The sequence below is a fragment of the Onychomys torridus genome, chromosome 8 (genome assembly GCF_903995425.1).
Source record: "Onychomys torridus chromosome 8, mOncTor1.1, whole genome shotgun sequence".
In the NCBI taxonomy this organism is placed as follows: domain Eukaryota; kingdom Metazoa; phylum Chordata; class Mammalia; order Rodentia; family Cricetidae; genus Onychomys; species Onychomys torridus.
Genome location: NC_050450.1, coordinates 67,961,350 through 67,982,655, shown reverse-complemented (window position 1 = coordinate 67,982,655; position 21,306 = coordinate 67,961,350). Strand labels below are relative to the sequence as shown.

The following is a 21,306-nucleotide window of genomic DNA, read 5'->3' as shown; positions in this document are numbered from 1 at the left end:
GCTAAGCTCTTGCAAGTGTGCATGCATGTGCAACATGCTTTCCCACATGTGTCAGAGCTCACTGATAAGGGGAAGTAGGGGAGAGAGAGCGCAGGTTCACAGGAGAAAGGGGGGCAGAGTATGCATGGTCTGTGAAAGAACACATGCTAAAGAGAGACAGCAAGGCAGACATGTAAAATGGTTAACAAAACCAAAACATTTCTCTCTACCCGGCTCAGAAAAGATGGAACCTACATACCCACTCTCTACAGCGTCATGGAGCCCTGCCATAGTCTAAGTCATAAAAATGCACCCAAGCTTGAGGGTGGGGCTGTCCTGGGGAAGAGGTACCTCAGGTCAGCCCAGAGGGCTGGGCTGAGTGAATGAAGAGGGCCGTTAAACCTGGGCTGCTGGGCCCAGCCGTTAGGTTCAGGGTTCGACTACTTCCTAAAGATATTCTTCTAGAAGCTCTGAGCCTTAGATAAAGCAGGGTTTTGTTTGTTGGTTTGTTTTGTTTTTTGAGGAAACATTTGTGGGAACAGAGAAAAGGAGACAGGGAACACACCCAAGTGGAAATGATTAAAGACAGATCCTTCTGAGCTATGAGCTCTCCTCGCATTGCCATACCATACACATGGGATGCCACCTCTGAACCTCCAAGCTCTGCAGAGTTGCAATACTGTCTTTCTGAAAAAAAAAGTATTCTTAGAACTTAAAAGTGCAGTCTGTCATAAGTGGCCTTAAGAATATGCTTCCGGGTAGATGGATGAAGGGATGTGGTCAGGGATGCTCAGGGTCTATGCTGAGGGATCTGAGGCGTCCCCAGGCTGGGCACAGGGCAGAAAGGCCTGTCCTGACAAGATGGGCTTTGGCAAAGTCTCCTCTGAACGGGAGTGAAAGGCATTTTCCCAGCCCCAAGGGAAAAAACCTCTTAACTGCCAAAAATTGACACCAAGAAGAAGTCACTTTTATTTATTTATTTTTATTTTTTTGAGACAAAGTCTCACTATGTATCCTTGGCTGGCCTGGAACTTGATATGTAGACCAGGCTGGCCTGGAACTCACAGAGATTCGCCGGCTTCCACCTTCAGATACTGGGATTAAAGGCATGTGCTGCCATGACCTGCCGACATCCAACATTATTACACTCCAAAAGAGGGGTTCTAACTTCAGCCTCTCAATTTTGACTTGGAGAAACCAGCAACACCAGTGTCAACTGGTGGGGAGCTGGAGTGCTGGGGAGCTCAGGATGTGGGGTGCTGGGGAGCTCAGGAGGTGAGGTGCTGGGGAGCTCAGGAGGTGGGGTGCTGGGGAGCTCAGGAGGTGGGGTGCTGGGGAGCTCAGGAGGTGGGGTTCTGGGGAGCTCAGGATGTGGGGTGCTGGGGAGCTCAGGAGGTGGGGTGCTGGGGAGCTCAGGAGGTGGGGTGCTGGGGAGCTCAGGATGTGGGGTGCTATACTGTACTGTGCTGTTCACATGGTGGAAGGCCAGAACTGACTCTGATATTGTCCCCAGACTTCCACATGTCCACACATGTGCATTGTGGCACAGGTGTACCTGTGTGGGCACACACACACACACACACACACACACACACACACACACACATACAAATAAATAAATGTAAAAACAATAAAACCAGGGGGTTGGAGAGATGGCCCAGTGGTTAAGGTCTCCTCCTGCCCTTTTAGAGAACTAGAGTTTGGTTCCCAGCCTCCATGTTGGGCAGCTCATAACTGCCTGTAACTCCAGGCCCAGGGGATCAAATGCCCTCTTCTGGCCTCCATGGGCACTTGCACAAACCCACACATATATACATATAAACAGAATTAAAAATAGAATGTTTTTGAAAAGGATCTAAGGAAATATTGATGAGCTTCTCAGAGAGGAATCTGGTGAGTCTGTCAGGTTACCTGATACTTGTATCCTTTGTAAGAACACTTTGTACTTATGGGACTCTTTCCTTAAAAAGCATCAGTGCATATTTCAGCCTCTGCAGCCATACAGACACAGAGGCAGCTACAGTCAGCATCTTGCATTGCATGGTTAGGAAACAAAAAGCTGGAGGTGTGGCTCAGTGGGAGAGCATGTGCTTAGCATATTCTAGGCCCTAGGTTCAAGATGGTTCCCAGCACCAAGCCACACCAGCAAACAGACCAATGAGAAGGCGCCAGTAGTGGGCACACCTGGGCTTGTTGTTTCCTGTCCTTACTCCTAAAGTGTAGTGGGTATTTGCATAGCATCTGCATTGCTTTGGTTATTATTCCCAGGAACCTGGGGGTGACAATAGGGACATCAGAGGATGTGCATGGGCTGTATACAAATGCCATTTTAGACACCACACTTGAGCACTCACAGGTTTAAGTGTCCTTATTGGTCCTGGAATCAATCCTCTGCAGATACCAAGGGTTTTTTCTAACTCAAATCTTGTGCTGTCGTTTAAAAACAGTCATAGGGCTGGGTGTGGTCGTGCACACCTTTAGTTTCAGAACTCTAGAGGTAGAGCAGGGTGATCTCTGGTCAATCTGGTCTACATAGCCAAGCTAGCCAATGCTACATAGAGACTGTCTCTAAATAAATAAACAAACAAATAAATAAATAAGTAAATGAATGAATGAAGACACAGCTATTATTCAATTATATAGATATATAATATAAATTATTATACAATCAAGTGGATATGATTGTAGTCGAATAAAACTAAATTTAAAACATAAATACCTGAGGCAGCCTGAGGCAATGGGCAGAACAGATGGCCTAGAAGAAAGGCAAACCTCATAAAGGTCTGGAAGTGACAGAACACAGCATCCCCAGGAAGGAAGTAGATGGAAGCTGGAGAGATGGGTCATGCTTATTGTGCAAGCATGAGGTCTGAGGTTCAGCTCCCAGACCCCAGCACCCTTTAACAAACGGGGCACAATCCCAACCACACCTGTGACCCCAACATCATGTAACAAACTGGGCATAATTCCAGCCACACCTGTGACCCCAGCACCCATGTAACAAACGGGGCATAATCCCAACCACACCTGTGACCTCAACATCCATGTAACAAACTGGGCATAATCCCAGCTACACCTGTGACCCCAGCACCCATGTAACAAACTGGGCATAATCCCAGCTACACCTGTGACCCCAGCACCCATGTAACAAACTGGGCATAATCCCAGCTACACCTGTGACCCCAGCACCCATGTAACAAACTGGGCATAATCCCAGCTACACCTGTGACCCCAGCACCCATGTAACAAACTGGGCATAATCCCAGCTACACCTGTGACCCCAGCACTGGGGGAAACAGAGACAGGAAACTCTAGCTCCAGGTTCAGGGAGTGGCCCGCCTCAAAGGAATAACAGTGATGGAAGGGGAATACTGGCCTCCTCTGGCCTCTACCAAGCACATGCATGTTCACACAACAAAATTAAAGAGGAGAGAGTTGGTGCCACCTGTTTTGGGGTGTGAGACACACTACAGTGAGAAGCAGGTGGGACCCGAGGTTACATTTCATCCCATATGAGGGTGGCCACAGCTGGGGTTCTGGAGAGAGAACAGCAGGGAACTAGCAGGTGGTTTGGTAGGCGGTGGCCGTGATAGAAGGATGTGGGGAGCAGAGCACTGGAGGTTGCAGCGTATGAGGGCACCGGGGTGACTTCCTGGCCTGGGCTCAGGTGAAGGGTAACACCAGATCCTGCCATTGGCACAGGAGGAGCAGGTGGCCTGACACCCTTCTGGTTGATGGGTTCCCTATTAATCTACCTCTGTGGGCGGATGACCAAATGCTCAGCATCTCAGCGCTGAGCTAGGTTTCACTTCACAGCCTGCCAAGGGGTGATGGCAGCCCCCGGCCAGCACCCTCTTACTTTGATACCTGTGGGCCCGTGTGTCCCCAGCCCCCCTCACCACATGGAATGGGGGCTCCACAACACTATCCCTGAATTGAGGAACACGTTCAACAGCACGTTTGGTAGCACTCAGTGATGCTGTGCCTGACAGGTGTGACAGGCTCTGAGGACAGTCTTCTGTAGTCAGACTCTACTGCTGCACAGGCATGCTCAGAGAAACATCCAGAATGCACTTGCCCAGCTCAAGGACCCAGGGTGGTGCCTGGCATCAGGGGCTCCATGGGACCTGGAAGAAGGGCATGGCAAGGGCCTACCGCACAGCCAACAGGAAAGCATTTTACTGACTCAAGGTGACTCCGGGCCACGATGCTGGAAGTGATGTCCACGCCCTAAAGGGTTCACCTCCCTCAACTAAGGGTGCTCGGCTGCAGGCCTGACACCCAGCCATGTACCATCCTCTACTTCCCCAAGCCACACTGCTCAGGTCTGTATCCCCCAGGGACACACTGGAAATCCAGAGGAACCAGAACCGGCTAGTTTCTTGGTCTCAGTCTCACACTGACCCCTAGGGGACAGCTGGAGTACAGCAAGATGCTGGGTGCCTGGCCCATAGCATTAGGGTTTGCCTCTAGCTGACCCCCTTTGAAGATCCTGCCTCTGAAGAACTCTGGTTTTGCCCCATCTGTTCCAGGAGCCAGAATTCCAGTGAATTCTGAACATTCACTCTGCCTGGCTGGTTTGGTGACACTCAGGAGACCACAGGAAGGAGCTGGCCCAGGTCCACCAAGCTATCTGGTTCAGCAGAACAAACCAGGTCACCTACCATGTCCACCACCTCAACTGGGTGCTCTGGCCAGCTGAGCCACTGAGACCCAGAGCTGCGTAGAGGACAGAAAGAGGATTCCCCAGAAGAGCCACAAACACACTCACATTACACAGTCCCACGGGAAAGAGTGGGGTGGCTGTGATGTCTGACCCCCATCTTTCTGCCTCCCTGGATTTTGGAAAACAACAAATACATCACTTTACAAAAACATTCCTTCTTGGGGGGTGGTCAGGGCCTCTAACCCTATTTCTCTTTACTAAATGTACCATCTTTTCTGGCTGTGGTTGTGACAGCATGGGTGCCACAAAAGCAGCTGGAACCATGGGAGCATGCTCCTGTGTCAACCCTGGCCTCAGTGCTCTGTTTCCCAATGTCTCAGCACATGCTCTGTTTTGACACGCTTTTGAAACATTGGAACCCAAGGGTAAAAGGGATGAAGAAGAGGCTTGGGTCTTGGGGACGGGGTTAAGTCAGACCTAGACTGGTTGAGTAAGTCTTGCTTCACAGCCAAGGAAGCTGCGGCTCTGATATGTTGAGGGGAACTTGCTGAGGCTGCATGGCTGGCCAGTGGCCAAAGTGAGGTATGAACCCTATTTTAAATGATGGTACAGCCTACTCACTCCTGAACCCTCTACAAAGGCCAGACCCCAAAAGACTTAGTGTCTGCCATGTTGGGAGTTCTCGCTCCCAGATCTGGTTCCACTGGCCCCAAATACATCCACTCCCATGCACTGGGCCCAGTAAGACAGATCTGAAGCCCTCAGCACTGGCCTTGCACAGGAGCCCCAGTTATCCTGGCCCGCCTCGAAGGGGTCTCATGTTGAGCCAAGTCTGGACACCTGACCCCTACCCTGGCCCCACACACACTCTGCTACCCACAAACTGTTCAATAAAATTTACAGGTGGCCCCTGGTGTGTGTGACCAGGCCTCTGAGCTAAGCAGACCAGACCGAAAGAGCCTGGTTCATGATGATGTTTCATGCCATTAAAACTGAGACTAAGCTCCTATGTGGCCTCCCCAGAAACTAGGAAGAGTTTTAGCTGGCACAATAAGGAAATCCCCTGCTCCCTTAACCCTTTCAAAACAGCAGTCTGTGGCTGGCCAATCAGCTTTTTGTCCCTGCTATTCAGTTCCTTGTTCCTATGATACCTAATGCTATGTGCTTAAGAGACCTATAAAACAAAAAAGCCTCTAACCTGGAAGCCCACTTGCCCAGGGACAGATAACTTCCTGGAACGCTGGGGGCTGTTCATGTAAGACAAAAAGCCGGTGTTTACACTTCTGTAAGTAAGCTTGGTTACCTCAACTGCACGGGATGTGTGCTTGATCCCAAGTAGGAGGGAGGTGCATGGGCATGAAGTATGTCAGGATGCACGCTTGCCCCTGATTGGATGAAGGCAGGAAGTACGTAGTCTCCTGGGTTTTACCTTTATAAGCCTCTGTCTAATGTAATTCAGAGCTATACTCTGGGCATGAGTCTCAGGTATGGACCTGGCCAGTATCCATGATCCTAGTCAGTGTTTAGTAAAGCCTCTTACGTATTAAGTTTTATTATGGTCAGATTGGAGAATCTCTGAACAACCCCAGACCCATAGCAGTTCCCACCTTACAAACCACTGTTCCTGCCCTGGCCCTGTGTGTTAGACCTGCTGTCTCTGTGGCAGAGGCCTAAGAAAATGAAGAAAGGAAGGGAGGGAGAGAGGGAGGAAGGAAGGACTTATTTTGGCTTATGGTTTCGGAGCCTCCCTGGGATCCATTGCTTGGAGCCTGAGGTTAAGACAGAGCAACATGGTAGCAGGAATGTGTGGCAGACCTCATGGTGGCCAGGAAGTCTGCAGGGATGGGGAAAGGTGTGTACGTGGGAGTGGGGACCTGGTCTACCTGCTCTCCCTCCCATGTCTTCTTGTTCCAGCCTGTGGGATGGTGTTGCCCATATATCCAGGGCAGACCTCCTTTTAGTTAACACTCTCTGGAAACACCACCTGTAAGGATTCTGCCACTCCTCCAGTTATATGACCACACATGCGCAGTTCAGAAGCTAAGCAAGGGGTCTTATGTCTTACATCATCCTTGTGCTGCTTGATTACGTAATGCACGCAGTGTGGTCGCGCAATCTGTGCATCCGTGGCCCACAGGTACATGTGCAGGAGAATCCTTAAAAAGCCGGTCACAGCTTCCTCCTCTCTCTTCTGCTCCCTCCTCCTCTGCATCTCTTCCTTCTCCTGCATATGTCTCCCACAGGTCTGGTCACTCTCTTCTGCCCACCCCCAACCTTCTGCTAATAAAGCTCTGATACTGGGTTTTGTCATGCCTTGTGACCTTTCTCCCACGGTAACCAGAGCCACGTATTTAAAACCAACACCCACCCCCGCCCCCCTACACACACCCTGACATGGCCCTTCCTTATCTAGGTGCTTCTCAATCTGGTGAGGCTGACAGGATCAACCATGATAATCTAGGTAAACAATTACCACCAGGCTACACTCCAGCCCTGATCATCACGATCATTAGATTATTTTTGACAGTGCCTTGGCCTTCTCCAACAGTCCGCTTGGCCACCCTCAGCATTATGGGTTCCCATCCCCCAAGTCCTGTTCACGGAAGCTCACTTGGACTCCACCACCCGAAGCATCCAGAGATCTTGGCCATCAGCTAGTATGGCCTAGGCGTCTTTCATTTTCCAGGGGGAGTGGCCTCAATAGGCTTCCTCCAGCCGGAAGGTCCCCTGGAGACCACAGACAGTGCATTTTACAAAGCTGTGTTTGCAAAAACAGTTCAGTGACTCAGTTTCTCCTCAGCAACCCCGGTAAGATGGAGGAAAAGACTTCGCGGCCCCAGTTCCTATTCCACCATGCCTCCCTTAGGCTTCTCTGTGCTGGCCCCAAAGTGATGTCTTTTTTCTTTTCTTGTTTCAGTTTGAGACAGTCTTGCTATGCAGCCCAGGCTGGCAATCTCCCTGCCTCGGCCTCCTCGGGGCTAGGATTAGAGGCATGTACTCAGCTCTCCCAATGTGGTTTTTTGACTTTGATGCCAGAAGGCCATCGGAGGAAATCCCAGTCCTTGGAGATGCGGCAAAGCCAAGCCCAGGTGCCAATGGCAAGAAGGATAGCCAAGTGCAGGAGGCACTGAGGCCATCCATGGCCCTTACCTGCTCCACACAGTCTGGGATCTCTGGAGAACACGGCAGGGTCCCTGTGCTCTCCACAGACAGCACGTCCTTCAGTAGCTCCTCGCACCCTGTGGACAGACAGACAGACAGTGAGTGGTATGAGCCTCAGCCCGCATGGCTGATCTTCTAATAGGCTTGGAAGGAACTGATGGAGGAAACAGGTGGCCCACGTCTCCTTCAGTGTCAGATGCCCAGCTATGCGGGGCGGTTCAGGGAACGACACAAGGTGTCAGGAAGGCACCTGATAAGGAACTTCTGTGGGACTAATCCCAGTGGGGACACAGAGAGGAGACACACATGCAGAAAGAAGCAGGCTGAGTGCAGGGAGGCACCTAGGCTAGGAAGTACTCCCTTCTGCGTACAGGGGCTCCCTGCCACGTTCCCTACCTATGTCCCGCCCCGAAACTCTAGATAGGCCACCCTGAGGAGTCAGCAGGCTCTTACACAGGTAGCCCAGGGGCTCAGCACAGGCACAGGGCAGGAGTGGTCTGAGCCGGTCACAGAACCAAACAAATCCCTGTAGAAATGTTAGTAGGGGTTCTATCCTGCCTCAGTTTCCCCAGAGAACTCTGTTCCCCTCTCACTTCTGCTTCAGAATTCTTGCTCCTTTCCTACTTCCTGGAACTCTGAGGATGCTGCACAGATGAGCTGGCCCAGACCTCACCGCAGAAAGGGGAGCCTGGCTGCCTTCACAGGTGACTGGATTTCTCTGGAAGGAGCTGCCTGTTCTCTGGGGGCCAGGGGGAGGCCTCAGCAGTCCTCCTGGCCGCTCAGGAGCCGGAGGGAGTGTGATGGAAGGTTGAGTACCAAAATTCTGATTTCTATGAGTTTCTCAAAACTGACCTTGGAATTTTGAAAAGGAAAAAAAAAAAAAAAAAGGAATGGGGGAAGGAAGGAATTAGGAAGGGCTAAGAGGAGAGAGGGTAGTTAATAAATAAGGGGCCCCTAAGAGAAGAGAGGCATGGCAGCTAGCTCCACCCAGAACTGGATTCACTTGACTATTTTCCCCCCTCCCATTGCTCGATGTGGAGCCCAGAGCTTTGCACTAGTTAGACAAGCTCTCCACCACTGACTGAGCAAACCCAACCCTACCCCTGGAGTTAAGGGGGGACCTCAGGGAAACTCCTCTGGAGCTTAGCTATGCCAGCAGAAGGGAGTTGTCAAGAGGGGAAAAGCTGAGGAGAGCAGTTCTCCACAGCGGCAGATACGGGAAGGGCAGAAAGGCCGTCCTGGCCCTGGTGATGGGGCCCTGTGGCAGGGGTTCAGAGAGCGAGCCATGGCGCCATGCACTACTCACGCCCAAGACCTTTCCCTTCAGCCCCCATGGGGCACTAGGAACAGAGCCCATTTCTGGGACCCACCCTGGGCTCTGGGACCCCTGTGTGCTGGCCTCCTAGCCAGACAGGACCCCGAAGAGGACCTCACCTTTCATGGCGAACACTCCTCGGCAAAAATCCTTAAAGTTGATTCTGCCCAGGTCATTGGGATCCAAACACTTCACAAGTTTTTCCACCTTTGGGAAGGAAAGAGGACAGGCGTGAAGCACCCCGGACACCCCAAGGTCCAGGACACTGGGGCAGAAGGTGGAATGGAGGGGGGTGGGTCTTGCCAATTAAGCCAAAAGGACACCAGTGTTACCAACTTGGTCTTTTCGCCTGGGATCATGTTATTCCCTCTGTTTGAGATTTAAGTAAGAAAAAGTAAACAGGGCCTCGTCCGTGTAGGGTGTGGTCCCACAGGCTTCTCCAGACCCTGCTCCAAAGACTGAAAGCCAGCCCTCTGATACCAGGTCACTATTTGTCTATTTTGTAGACAGGGTCTGGCTATGTAGTCCAGGCTAGCTTAGAACTGAATTCTCCTGGAGCTACGTTCCTAGCCTATGAAGTTCAGCTTCTTGACTTTTTTTCCAAATTAGCTTGTGCCTTGGTAACAGCTTTCCAAAACACTCATTCGGTAATTCAGCCATTTACTCATTCATTAAACAACTGACCACTGTGAGCCTCCCACTTGCCTGATGCTTGACTAATGTTGGTAGTGGTAGCTAGCTAGTTACACAGGGTCACATGGACACACACCCACACTCATGCACCTCATTAGGCAATGCCCCCTAGTCATCATCATCTTCGGAAACCATCATCCATGGCAGGGTGGTGATGCAGTGGCTCTGGGTTACCCATGCTTTGTAGGTAAGCCCAATAAACTCAGTGGTCCCCAGAGTTGTAGTATGGTTTGTCGTTGGTGACCTACACCATGCAGGACAGGTGTTTGCATCTATCTTCCATGGGAAAAGGGTCACAAAACAAGGACAAGCTCTTTCTGGAATTCCCTCTGGCTGTGCTGCAGGTGATGGTATGAGAGCATGCTGGTAACACAGACGTGGCATGCAGGACAGGGATCTGTCACTGCTGTGGTGTTGGCACCATTACGGGCAGGCCTGTCCTCGAGCCCACTCTGCTTGTCACATGTGGCAGAGCACAGGAAGGTGGGGAGACTCATCGGCTCACAGACTGTCCTCTTGCACATCCACAGCATGGCATCTGCAGCAGGCATCTGCAGCCTGGGTCCCCGCAGCAGTCCAGAATCAAGGACAGGGCCCAGTCATCTATCTCTCTATCCCCGTGCATGGTGGCTGTGTGTACCATTCCAGCTAGCTCTGCTGAGTCGGAGACTGAGAGATAACCCAGAGACTATTCCATGTCCTAAGATGTTTCTGAACCTGGTACCTAGTGGACCATCCCTCGGATCCAGGCATCCCCAACTCTACGGGTGATGCTACAGCAGAGGTCCAGAGAGACCCATAGCCCTGTGCACTATCCATGGCTGAGGAAGTCCCAGCCTCTTCCCCTCAGCCTCCATGGCTGTAGAATTTCAGGGAAGAGGCTTTTTGCCAGCTCAGGCCTGGCCAGAGCACCCCCAGCACCATGGAAGCCACTGACATTACCAGTCAACAACATGGCTTCTGAGAATAGTACTGCCCAGGTGCCACCTGCAGGCTGTGGGGAGAGCTCACCCACAGCTCCAGCTGGCCACCCTCCTCTCCTCCTGCTACCCCTCCCCGCCATACAGAGAGCCTGTGAATGTAAGGAGGGCCTGCGACACCCTGACCCCCGCCTCCCCCTGCCCCCCTTGCCCCTACAGTCCTCCCCAAGGTCAGGGGCTATGCCTTAATTATTTTGGGAACAAACCCAAGGCACTTATTCCAGAGTGCTCAGTGGCTGAAGGTGAGCTCCAGCCTCACATGCTATGAGGGACAGCAGGATTCTGAAATCCAGGGGACTGGGAGTCTTTAATCCCCTAGGTCTGGAGACATCACTGGGCCAGGCTGTCCATCCTCAGATTCCAGAGAAAGCTAGTAGAGAGGTAAGGGCTTGGGGGTGTCTGATGACAGATAGATGATGTGAGGGTCTAAGAACCACCACATAGTCCACAGCAGTGGTTCTCAACCTTTCAAAGACTGTGACTCTTTAATACAGTTCCTTGTGCTGTGGTGACCCCCAACCATAAAATTATTTTTGTTGCTACTTTGTAACTGTCATTTTGCTACTGTTATGAATCATAATGTAAATATCTGATATAAACCCCTGTGAAAGGGTCTTTTTGACTCCCCAAAGGGGTCGGGACCTACAGGTTGAGAACTTATGGATATATTCCAGGTTACAGTTAGGAGCTCACATTTTCTATGGCTCCCTTCTCTACAGCTACACCCATGAAGCTCTCAAGGATGGCAGCCCTAGGGTAGTGGCCACGTATACTATAAGACAGCTTTGTGGAGACAGTATAATTAGTAAATTTTTATATTATATACAGTTAGCATCCATAGAGACCACAACTGTGGTTACAATGGCTTTTAAAATGAGACTCTAGCAGCGTTGTGTAGGAGAGGGGTGAAAAATCCTTGCTAGGCCCATGAGGGCTCACTGTGAGCCCTCGAAAACAGTAGCTGACATGACAGTCCCCATGCTACAGTGGAGGAAACCAAGGATCAGATAAATTAAGGCCCTTAGGCAGTCAACAGCAGTGGCAGCTACTGAACCAGGTCTTCCTGACCCTAGAGTATCAGCGGCTGCAATCTACTGCTACCCTGCCCTATGCAAGATGTGTGGCCTTTGCTGGGCCACAGCCCAGGCTCTCACCAGCCTGTGTGCGTGGAGTATTGGTTCAACCCTGCTACACTCTGCCTATGAAGACAGCTCTAGGCCGGGGGTGTCACTGTGTGGGCATGTGTGTGCAAGCCCTGGCCTCTCTCCCTAACATGGTCAAAGAAAGATAAAGGTGCTGTATTTGAAGTCAGCCTAGGCTACAAAAGAGACCCTGTCTCAGAAAACAAACAAAACCCAAACACACAAAACCCTAAAAACACACAGAAAGGGGAGCGGACTTGGGGGGTGGGTGCACACCTGACTTTGACAGTGGTAATCTGCACTGCATCTGGGGCTGTCTGCTGACCTGGCAAGGAGCCAAGTCCCAGGAAGGGGAAGGGTCTCCCTCCTGGCATGCAGTACAGCAGGTGTGGACGTCACCCAGTCCTGGGCTCCTCTGGCTCCCACGAGAGGAGAAAGCAAGCTCCAGGACTGGCAGGGATGACAGGAACAGCTGAGTGCACACAGCTGGACCAGCAGCTTGCTGCCAGGGGAACTGGTGCTTCTGCTGGCAGAGAACTGTCTTTCGTACTGGGAACCATCCAGTTACCAGGCTTCCCCTCTTAGTTCTGTTGTTCCTCTCTTCAGGCTGTTTCTCTCCATTCATCCCCCACAGCCCCATCTTTCTGATGGAAGGATGCTGTGAAGCTGTGAGCCACACTGTGGTCTGCTTACCAGCAAGATCTCCTCCTGACCCCAGCTGGCCTCCCACACCTCCCCCATGCAGGCCTGGCAAGCCGGCTAAGGCTAAGCAGCCCTTTGAACAAGGAGATAAGCAGGCTTAGCTGTGGCTCTCAGCACCTCGAGGAGCTGAATAAATATTAGCCATTCCTACCAGAGCAAGTGTGGAGCAACTGCCTTTGTGCCGGGCTCTGTTCCGTCACTCTCTAGACAAGAGCTGTTTCGGCCTCCCAGGCCTCTGGATCCCAAACAGAATTCTTGTTCCCATTTTACAGATGAGGAATCACACAAGGCTCAAGCATTCGGGGTTAAGGTCATACAGCCATGAGGAGGCAGCTGAGCCCAGGCGACCCCCAGTAATTACTTATTGCTACTGAAATAATTATAAGCACTTATAAGTTCAGGGGCTTGCTCCAACTAGAGAAAGAACAAAGCGAAGAAATTTTGACTAGAAAAACTGGCACCAGTACAGGGAACCTTTGCTTAAGAATTTGAGTATTAAAGAAAAAATTACCGATAAAAGAAAGGTTGGGGGGTTGGGGATTTAGCTCAGTGGTAGAGCGCTTGCCTAGCAAGTGCAAGGCCCTGGGTTTGATCCTCAGCTCCACATTCAAAAAAAAGAAAGAAAGAAAGGTTGCCAACTAGCATCCCAGACAGACTGAAGACGTCAAATCTGTTACAGAGATGCCCACACTAAAGTTGGAGGAAGAAGGGCGTGGTGGTATGTGCCGTAACCTCCAGCCCAGCCTTGTCCATACTTGGAGACCTGTCTCAAAGCAAACCCCCAAACACAAATAAAACAAAGCAGGGAAGATGCCTCCATCTCTCCCACTGACCACTGCCGAGCACGGCATGGAGGACTTAGGGAGCCAGGACTGTACGAGGTGAACTGAGGGAAAGCAGAAGCTTGCATTTGGGGGTTATCTTTACTTTTCCTATTTCCTGTGCCGCAGATGTGAAGAGAGGGGGCTCTAAAAGAAACCCTCTTTCTGATGCAAAGCTGGGGAAGGTCCCATCGGAGACACAAAATGAGGAAGATACCCTAGTTGTTTCTTTCTCTTCTTCCTCTGTGTGTGTGTGTGTGTGTCTGTCTGTCTGTCTGGATAGTTCGTCTTTCCCACAAGGCAAACTCAGGTCCCAAAGCTGAGTGGGTGGCAGCAGCCACCCAGTATGTGAGCATGGCGTGGGAGAGCAGTGGGGATAGATGTCGGGTGGGGGTGAGGTAGGAAGAGGAGGCCCTGGGAACTGGACAGGGCGGGACACTGAGAAGGCAGAGCTCTGGAGTGGATGAAGACCCTTAGAGCGTGGCTGACATCCTGAGCCCTGCCCTGAGCTGCAGAGGTAGCAAGCTTGGTCAGTTCAGAACTGAGCTGCTGACTCAGGAGTGGAGCAGCCCAGCCCCATGTGCATCCTTTGATCCTCTGGGCACTGAAGAGCATGGTAAAGACTTTGGGGCCTGAACTGGCTAAGTCAGAAGAGCTGCTCAGAGGACAAGTGGGGATGCCAGGCTTCCACCTAACTGGACTAATTTCCTAATTAAAAACAAACACCATGCTAACACACACACACACACACACACACACACACACACACACACACACACATTTTTTTTTTAAGGGGAGGCTGGAGAAGGGGCTCACTGATTAAGAACTGGCTGCTCAGCTGGGCGGTGGTGGCACACGCCTTTAATCCCAGCATTCCGGAGGCAGAGGCAGGTGGATCTCTGTGAGTTCAAGGCCAGCCTGGTCTACAGAGTGAGATCCAGGAAAGGCGCAAAGCTACTCCGAGAAACCCTGTCTCGAAAAACTAAAACACAAAACAAAAAACAAAGAACCAACCAACCAAACAAACAAAAAACTGGTTGCTTGTCCAGAGGAATGGGGTTCAATTCCTAGCACCCATATGGTAGCTCACAAATATCTGTAACTCCAGTTGCAAGGGATCTGACATCTTCTTCTGGCTTCCCCGGGTACTGGATATAAATGGTGCACACATATACACACAGGTTAAACACCCGTACACACACACAATAAAAATAAGTAGGGCTGGAGAGATGGCTCCATGGTTAAGAGCACTGGTTGCCTTACCAGATGACCTGGGTTCAATCCCAGCACCCATACAGTCACTGACCCATCTGTAACTCCAGTTCTAGGGGATCTAACTGTGTTTTCGGGTCTCCAGATACCAGGAAAGTGGTATATAGACATACATGCAGGTAACACACCTATATACATAAACTTTTTAAGAAATTAAGGGCTAGAGAGATGGCTCATGCAGCTGCTGACCCTAATGATTCTGTCCTCAGAAACGCTTTAGGACTAGGGAGCAGTCAGAATGGAGGTCCTGTGAGGACTCAGGTACAGAACACAGAACGGGGGCAGCACTGGCCCCTGGACCATGTGGTACAGGGCGCTGGGAGCCAGCTAGCCAGGGGAAGTAGGTACAGTGAACAGCAAAGGGAGCAGGGAGAGGGAATCCAGAGGGGCAGGTGGGCGGGATGGCTGAAGCAAAACAGGAGGGGCTGTCCCTGAGATCTGAGGCCTGGAGATACAGCTGAGACTGGAAGTTCTGAGTTAGACCCTCTGCATGAACTGGATGTGGTGGCCCCTTGTAATCTCAGCACTCGGGAGAGAAGGTCAAGGTTATCCAGGGTCTGAGGATTGCACTGGCCAGCAGGCTGGCTGCGTGCTTTATCCCACAGAATGGACCTTCAAGGTGTCTGGCACCCCCTCTTCCTCTGAGCAGTGGTTCTCAACATGCAGCTGGTGACCCATCTGACAAACCTCTATCTCTAAAAATATTTACATTACGCTTCATAACAGTAGCAACATTGACAGTTGTGAAGTAGCCATGAAGTAATTTTATGGTTGGGGGGTCACCCCAGGAGGGACTGTATATTAAAGGGTCACAGCGTGAGGAAGGTTGAGAACCACTGGGATAGGGAAACAGCTGGTCCTTCCTCTCTCCTGCCCTGGCCTCCTCCATCATTAGAGGAGGCTGAGGAGGCCACACTCTCAACACCCCTGGTTTGGCTCTCCCTGCAGGCCAGTCTCTCCTCCTACCACCCACCCAGAGGCTGCCGCCCTCCTCAGGGGCCTCCGGGCCCCAGCTGGTTGTTTATCCACTTTCCGAGGCAGCCCAGCTGCCTGGTGTCAGGCACACAATGAGGCCTGTGTTCTAGAGTCTAGGAGACAAAGAGTGCAGGCAGCCACTGACCTCTCTCTCCATTAGTTCTCAGGGAGGGAAGGGGGGATGGGGGGGCAAGAGTTTTGGCAAAGCCAGGTGCAGACAGAGCGAGGGAAGAGTTTCCAAAGAAGGTTCTGCCAGTCCCTACACCCCAAGCCAAGCTGAAGAGTCCAGTCATCCTGCTGTCAGGTCCTAATCACTGATCCCAAAGCCTGCATGCCACGGAACACCGAGAGCATGACAACTGTGTGACACCAGCCATATTAGACCTCTACGCCCTTTTCTGATCATCTAGAGTGCTGATTCCCAGGGTCAGGGTGAGGACCAGCAAATAATGAACATTATAGACATGCTAGGCGAGGATGTGTCAGGAGCAAAGGGTACTTAAGAGAGATGAAGAGTAACACATCCTGGCAGGAACTGGCAGAGGGAGGTGGTTTTATAATTCCACCATCAATCTCCTCGATAAGGAGTCTTGGAGATCTCCTCTCTCCGTGTGCCTCAGTTTCCCTGTTGGAAAATGAGAGCACCGAATAACACTAATACCAGCCTTGGGAGTCGATGTGGTTGGAAGGTCTCCCCGGGGCTGTTTGGGGTGCACATGAGGCCAGTGGAGAGATGAAAACTAGTGAAACAGGGGATGAAGGGACTGGAGAAAAACCAACCTCTCCCTCCAAGGCAGCTGCCCTGGGCCCTGCGGTGAGTACTCAACCAAAGCCCCCAAATAACGACAAGAACTGAAGAGCCTGCTGCCCATCTTCCATCCCTCCTGGGCAGGGCAGCTTTGGGGGGCCCAGGGCCATCTCCTGTTTGACCAGGTGCTTCAGGGTACCTCCGACAGGGCTAGGAGTTCTCATTGGGCCAAACCTGTCAGGCAGACTCCTATCTCTGGCCAGTGTTTGGTTTAGGCAAATGTATGCTAAACCTCTGGTCAATGAGAGAGGAAGAGAAATCTGCAGGGAGTTCTGATGGGGAAGGGGTGAGCCATACAGAGAGGCTGCATCATGGGCTACATGGGGGAAGATCAATGGAAGGAGGCTTCGTCCTGGATGGCGCCTCTGAGAGGCAAGGAAGTAGTCTGCTCTCTCTCTCCACAATGCATACATACATACATGCATACATACATACATACATGCATGCATGCAGGCCATTTGCTCAGCATTTGAACCACGCATGGGGTTTTGGTTCCCAAAGCTGAGGGTTCCTGATGAAGAACTCTCTTTGGGCTGCAGATATGGCTCAGTGGGTAAGAGAGCCTGCTGCCTACACCTGAGGACCCGAGCTTGGATTCCAACAACTATGTTGTAGAAAGCTGGGCATGGCTTGCATGTGCACCCCCAGTGCTGTTGGGGATGGAGTTGGGAGTATCACTGGGGCTTGCTGGCAACCAGCCTAGCTCCAGGTTCAGTGACAGACCCCGTCTCAAAGGAATGAGGAAGAGTGACAGAGTCGGACCCCCCCGGCCTCCTCCTCTGGCTTCCCTGCAAACGCACAGGATCTGGTGTCTGCACATATACACCCCCCCCCCAACACCCCCCCCCCCACACCAAGGACCTGCTGGATAAAAACATGGGGAGAGAAGGCAATCCCACGAGTTGAGGTGCTCAGTGCACGGTAAAGAGGGACCATGGGGCATTGGGGCATCTCTGGCTGGTATCAAGAAGGAGACTTGGTACCATGGGCCAGAACTGGCACCATGGCCACCCCGTCCTGGGCAGTGTAGCCTCAGCTGAGCTACAGCTGGAGCCTTTTCAAGCCTCTGGAGTGTCCAGGTGTGACCAGCAGCCCCTCAGTTAGCCTGGGCTACCACAGTGGAAGTCCCTCTGGCCACCCACGAGGCCTTTGTTTAGTGGCTGAATAGAAATGAGAACAACAGAAGTGTGGGTGGCCCCTGAAGAGGACTGCCTCTGCACGTCTCTGTCCGCTGTCCCTGTCTTCAGCAAACATGTCTTCAGCCCCATGGCGAGAATGACAAACCCCCAGGAGGCTCCCAGGGAAAGGACAGACATCCTGCTGTACATTATGAGTAAAATAAAAATAGTCCCTGGAAGAGCGTAAAACATGTAGGTGACAGATACTACTCCCCCGTGTCTGGGCCGTACGTCACTCCTGGTCTCTGCGGTAGACAGAGCTGGGCTGGAATCCCCCCTCTTCCGTTCACCAGCTGTGTGAGCAAAGACCAGTGACTCACCCGCAGAACGATATTATATGCGGGCATTTAGAAATATGCAGGCTCCAGGAAAGCAGCGCTGTCCAGGCCATGGTGCCTGCTCTCATCTCGGCACATCTATCTCCACATGCCGGGTGGCTAATCCTCCTGCTTCTTCACAGGAGCTTTCAATCGGCTGAATTTAAAAACGGAATTGGATCGTCTTAAAACTCAAGCATGGCGGCAGTAAAGCCATTTAATTCTTTAAAAAGGGAAGGCCCACAGTATTTCAGGCTCGATAAGACAGAAGGTAACCTCTAAGAGGAGATGGTTCCTGAATCCTGACGGGGGCGGGGGGGGGGGGGAAGCTCAAGGGAAGTGGAGCCCAGGGCTGGGGACGTCACATGGGGGCAGCCAGCGGAGGTAGCTGTGCTGGACCGAAAGGTCAGACATGAACATGCAGCTATGGGAAACGCCAGAGGGACCAGGGAAAAGATGGGTAGAACCAGACGACACGGGAGGGTGGACAGTACTCAGGCAGGCACCAGTTAGGCGGGGGGCCCGGAGGGCGGAAGGCTGGCCACGGAGAATGGCCAGGAAGGCACTTTCTCCTCTGGTGGAGGTGAGGGTAGGGATTAGCATGGCCCAGGGACCTGGGTGTGTACCTAGGAAGGTGCTGGGAGCTCATGATCAGAGGGGAGAAGGCAGAGAGACCATGATGAAACTACCGCAGTCCAGAAGAGGAGCCAGGGCCATGTGGGATGGAAAGGCGAGAGCATTTGCTCTGCTTAGTGTGAGGCACACAGGGAGGCCAGGTGGACTCCTGGGGGTCATTTCAGGGGTCTGAGTAGACAAGGAGATGGTGACTGGTGTGCCTGGGGGCACTGGGTGGGTTTTGGTCAGCCAGGGTGGTATGTCTGCCTGACCACGAATCCAGGTCCCTGGGGACTCTCAGACACAAGGTGCTCCCGGGCAGTCTACAGAAAAGCTCCACCTCCATTCACCTCACTAAGACACTGACCACTGCAGGGCTGCAGAGGCAGAAGAGGGACCTCAGATAGCCAAAGGTTAGCCCTGAACTCCTTATCTTTTTTTAAAGATTTATTTATTTATTATGTATACAGTGTTCAGCTACACTGAACTTGATAGAAGAGAAAGTAGGAAGTAGTCTTGAATGCATTGGCACAGGAGACCACTTCCTAAATATAACACCAGCAGCACAGACACTGAGAACAACAAATAATAAATGGGACCTCTTGAAACTGAGAAGCTTTTGCAGGGCAAAAGACACAGTCAATAAGACAAAAAGACAGCCTACAGAATGGGAAAAGATCTTCACCAACCCCACATCTGAAAGAGGGCTGATATCCAAAGTATATAAAGAACTCAAGAAACTGACATCAAAATACTGAACAATCCAATTTAAAAAATGGGCTAAACAGAGAATTCTCAAAAGAAGAATCTTAAATGGCTGAAAGACATTTAAAGAAATGCTCAACATCCTTAGTCATCAGCGAAATGGAAATCAAAACGACTCTGAGACATTTCTGGGTGAGGGGGATTGCTGGTCCTTAGTGAGAACATAGGATCCACTTGCCCACCCCCACTGCCAGCAACTACTAGGGCAGCTTCCACCCAGACTGTACCCAACACAAACCTCAGGAGGACAGATTCTAGGTGGTCTCTATGACCAAGCAACTTCCTCAGTGAAGAGGCTGGTGGTCTGGACTCCCCAGCATGACTACAGTGGACCAGGGCCGGGACCCAGGGCCGCCTCTTCACTTGCCTTTCTCCATAGCAGGAGGCCCTGAAGTCAGCTGGGAAAGCTCCTTAAGGACTAGGAAAGGTTCAGGTCTGTTCTGCAGATACAAACCTTTTCCCAGCAAGCTCTGCAGCACCAAATGGGCCGAGAAAGGCCTCATACACGATTCAGGCCTTGATTCATAATTCAGATCTCTCTCCCAAAGCAGGCATGTAGACTGGAGGTTAGGGAGGGGGAGGGAGGGCCAGAGCAAGAAGGTCCCAGAGACCAGAAACCATTAAGCTGCAGAGCTCCTGCACACACACACACACACACACACACACACACACACACACACACAAGGGCACAAGCCTTAGGCCCTCCAGGCCAGGAGAGAGGCAAGCAGTGAGCTCCAGGCTCCCTGGGCTCCTGTGCAGAGGGCTGAAGGCACAGCTCTGTGCTATAAATCCCAACTCAGACCTGCAGGTTCAAAGCTCCCCTGTAAATCCCAAGGAGTTCCCCGCCCCAGAAGGGAACAGGGCTGAGCAGCTGCTAGACTCCGCCAGGCAGGGAGTGGCAGGGCTGGCCTCCTCTGAGGAGCCTGGTCATTGAGCATACTCAGGTTTTCTGAGCTGACTCCAGGGCAGTTAGGGTTGGTGGGAAAGAGTTCCGGCAGCCACAGAAAACAGAGGGGCTGTACCATCACCCCTACTCACCCACCCTCCCCAGGGCAGACTGCAATCCCCTCTCTGGGTGTGTGCTAACTCACCTACTACCAGACCCCACCACACCGGGCTCCCCAGAGTCAGAGCAGTGATAATAACAACACAATAGTAATTGGCAACCGGAGCAGTTAGTCTGAGCCTGGTACTCCTACCAGCATTGCCTGAATCAATCCAGATACACTCCGTGAGCCTATGGAGCAGTTTCTATTATTAGTTAGGCCCACTGTCACTGATGAGAACACCGAGGACAAATTGTTACCAGCTTGCTAGAAAGTGAAGCCGGAACTCACAAGAGCTGGAAGCCAGAAGCTGTCTCCTCTACGCGATACCACCAATTCAACCTACTCTACACCTGCCGTGCCAAGCGGTGGCACCACACTCTGTGTGACATCACCGGTTCAACCTCCCCTGCACCTGCTGTTCCCAGTGGTGGCACCACCACCATCCAGCCGGGTCATCTGGCTGGCACAGCACCTGCAGAACAGTGCCACAGTGGCCCATCCCCAAGGGCCTGAGTCCATCCTGTGGTACTGTCTCTTCCAAATGTGCCTAAGGCCACGGTGACACGCCCCGAACAAGGTGCCTAGGACATGCCGCTCCTGTCCTGTGCCAAGCACTATGTCCTCATCCTTTCACTCACCTGCCTGGAGCCACCCCACACGCCCAGAGGGGGACCCCACCTCACAGACAAGGACTGAAAGACACAGTCAGCAAGCTGGAAAGTGCAGAGTCCACTTGTAATTGCTCCAATCCCAGACCTCAGGTCCTGGACCCCAACACCCTCTAGCTTCCCCCAAAGGCTTCACTGGTGTCTGGGGATGCAGAGGAAACTGCTTGTGAACCCCACATTTTCAGGACCAAACTGAGCA

General features: G+C 51.9%; 1 protein-coding gene across 1 annotated transcript in view; it reads right to left on the bottom strand.

Moving 5' to 3' along the window:
* Rab11fip4 (RAB11 family interacting protein 4) overlaps nucleotides 1-21,306 on the bottom strand; it is a 104,105-nt gene that overhangs the window by 68,836 nt on the left and 13,963 nt on the right. The window contains exons 2-3 of the mRNA XM_036194625.1: nucleotides 9,242-9,329; nucleotides 7,796-7,884 (exon numbers count right to left, since the gene is read on the bottom strand). Coding sequence (XP_036050518.1) covers nucleotides 7,796-7,884; nucleotides 9,242-9,329 — 177 coding nt within the window. The remainder of the gene's footprint in view (nucleotides 1-7,795; nucleotides 7,885-9,241; nucleotides 9,330-21,306) is intronic.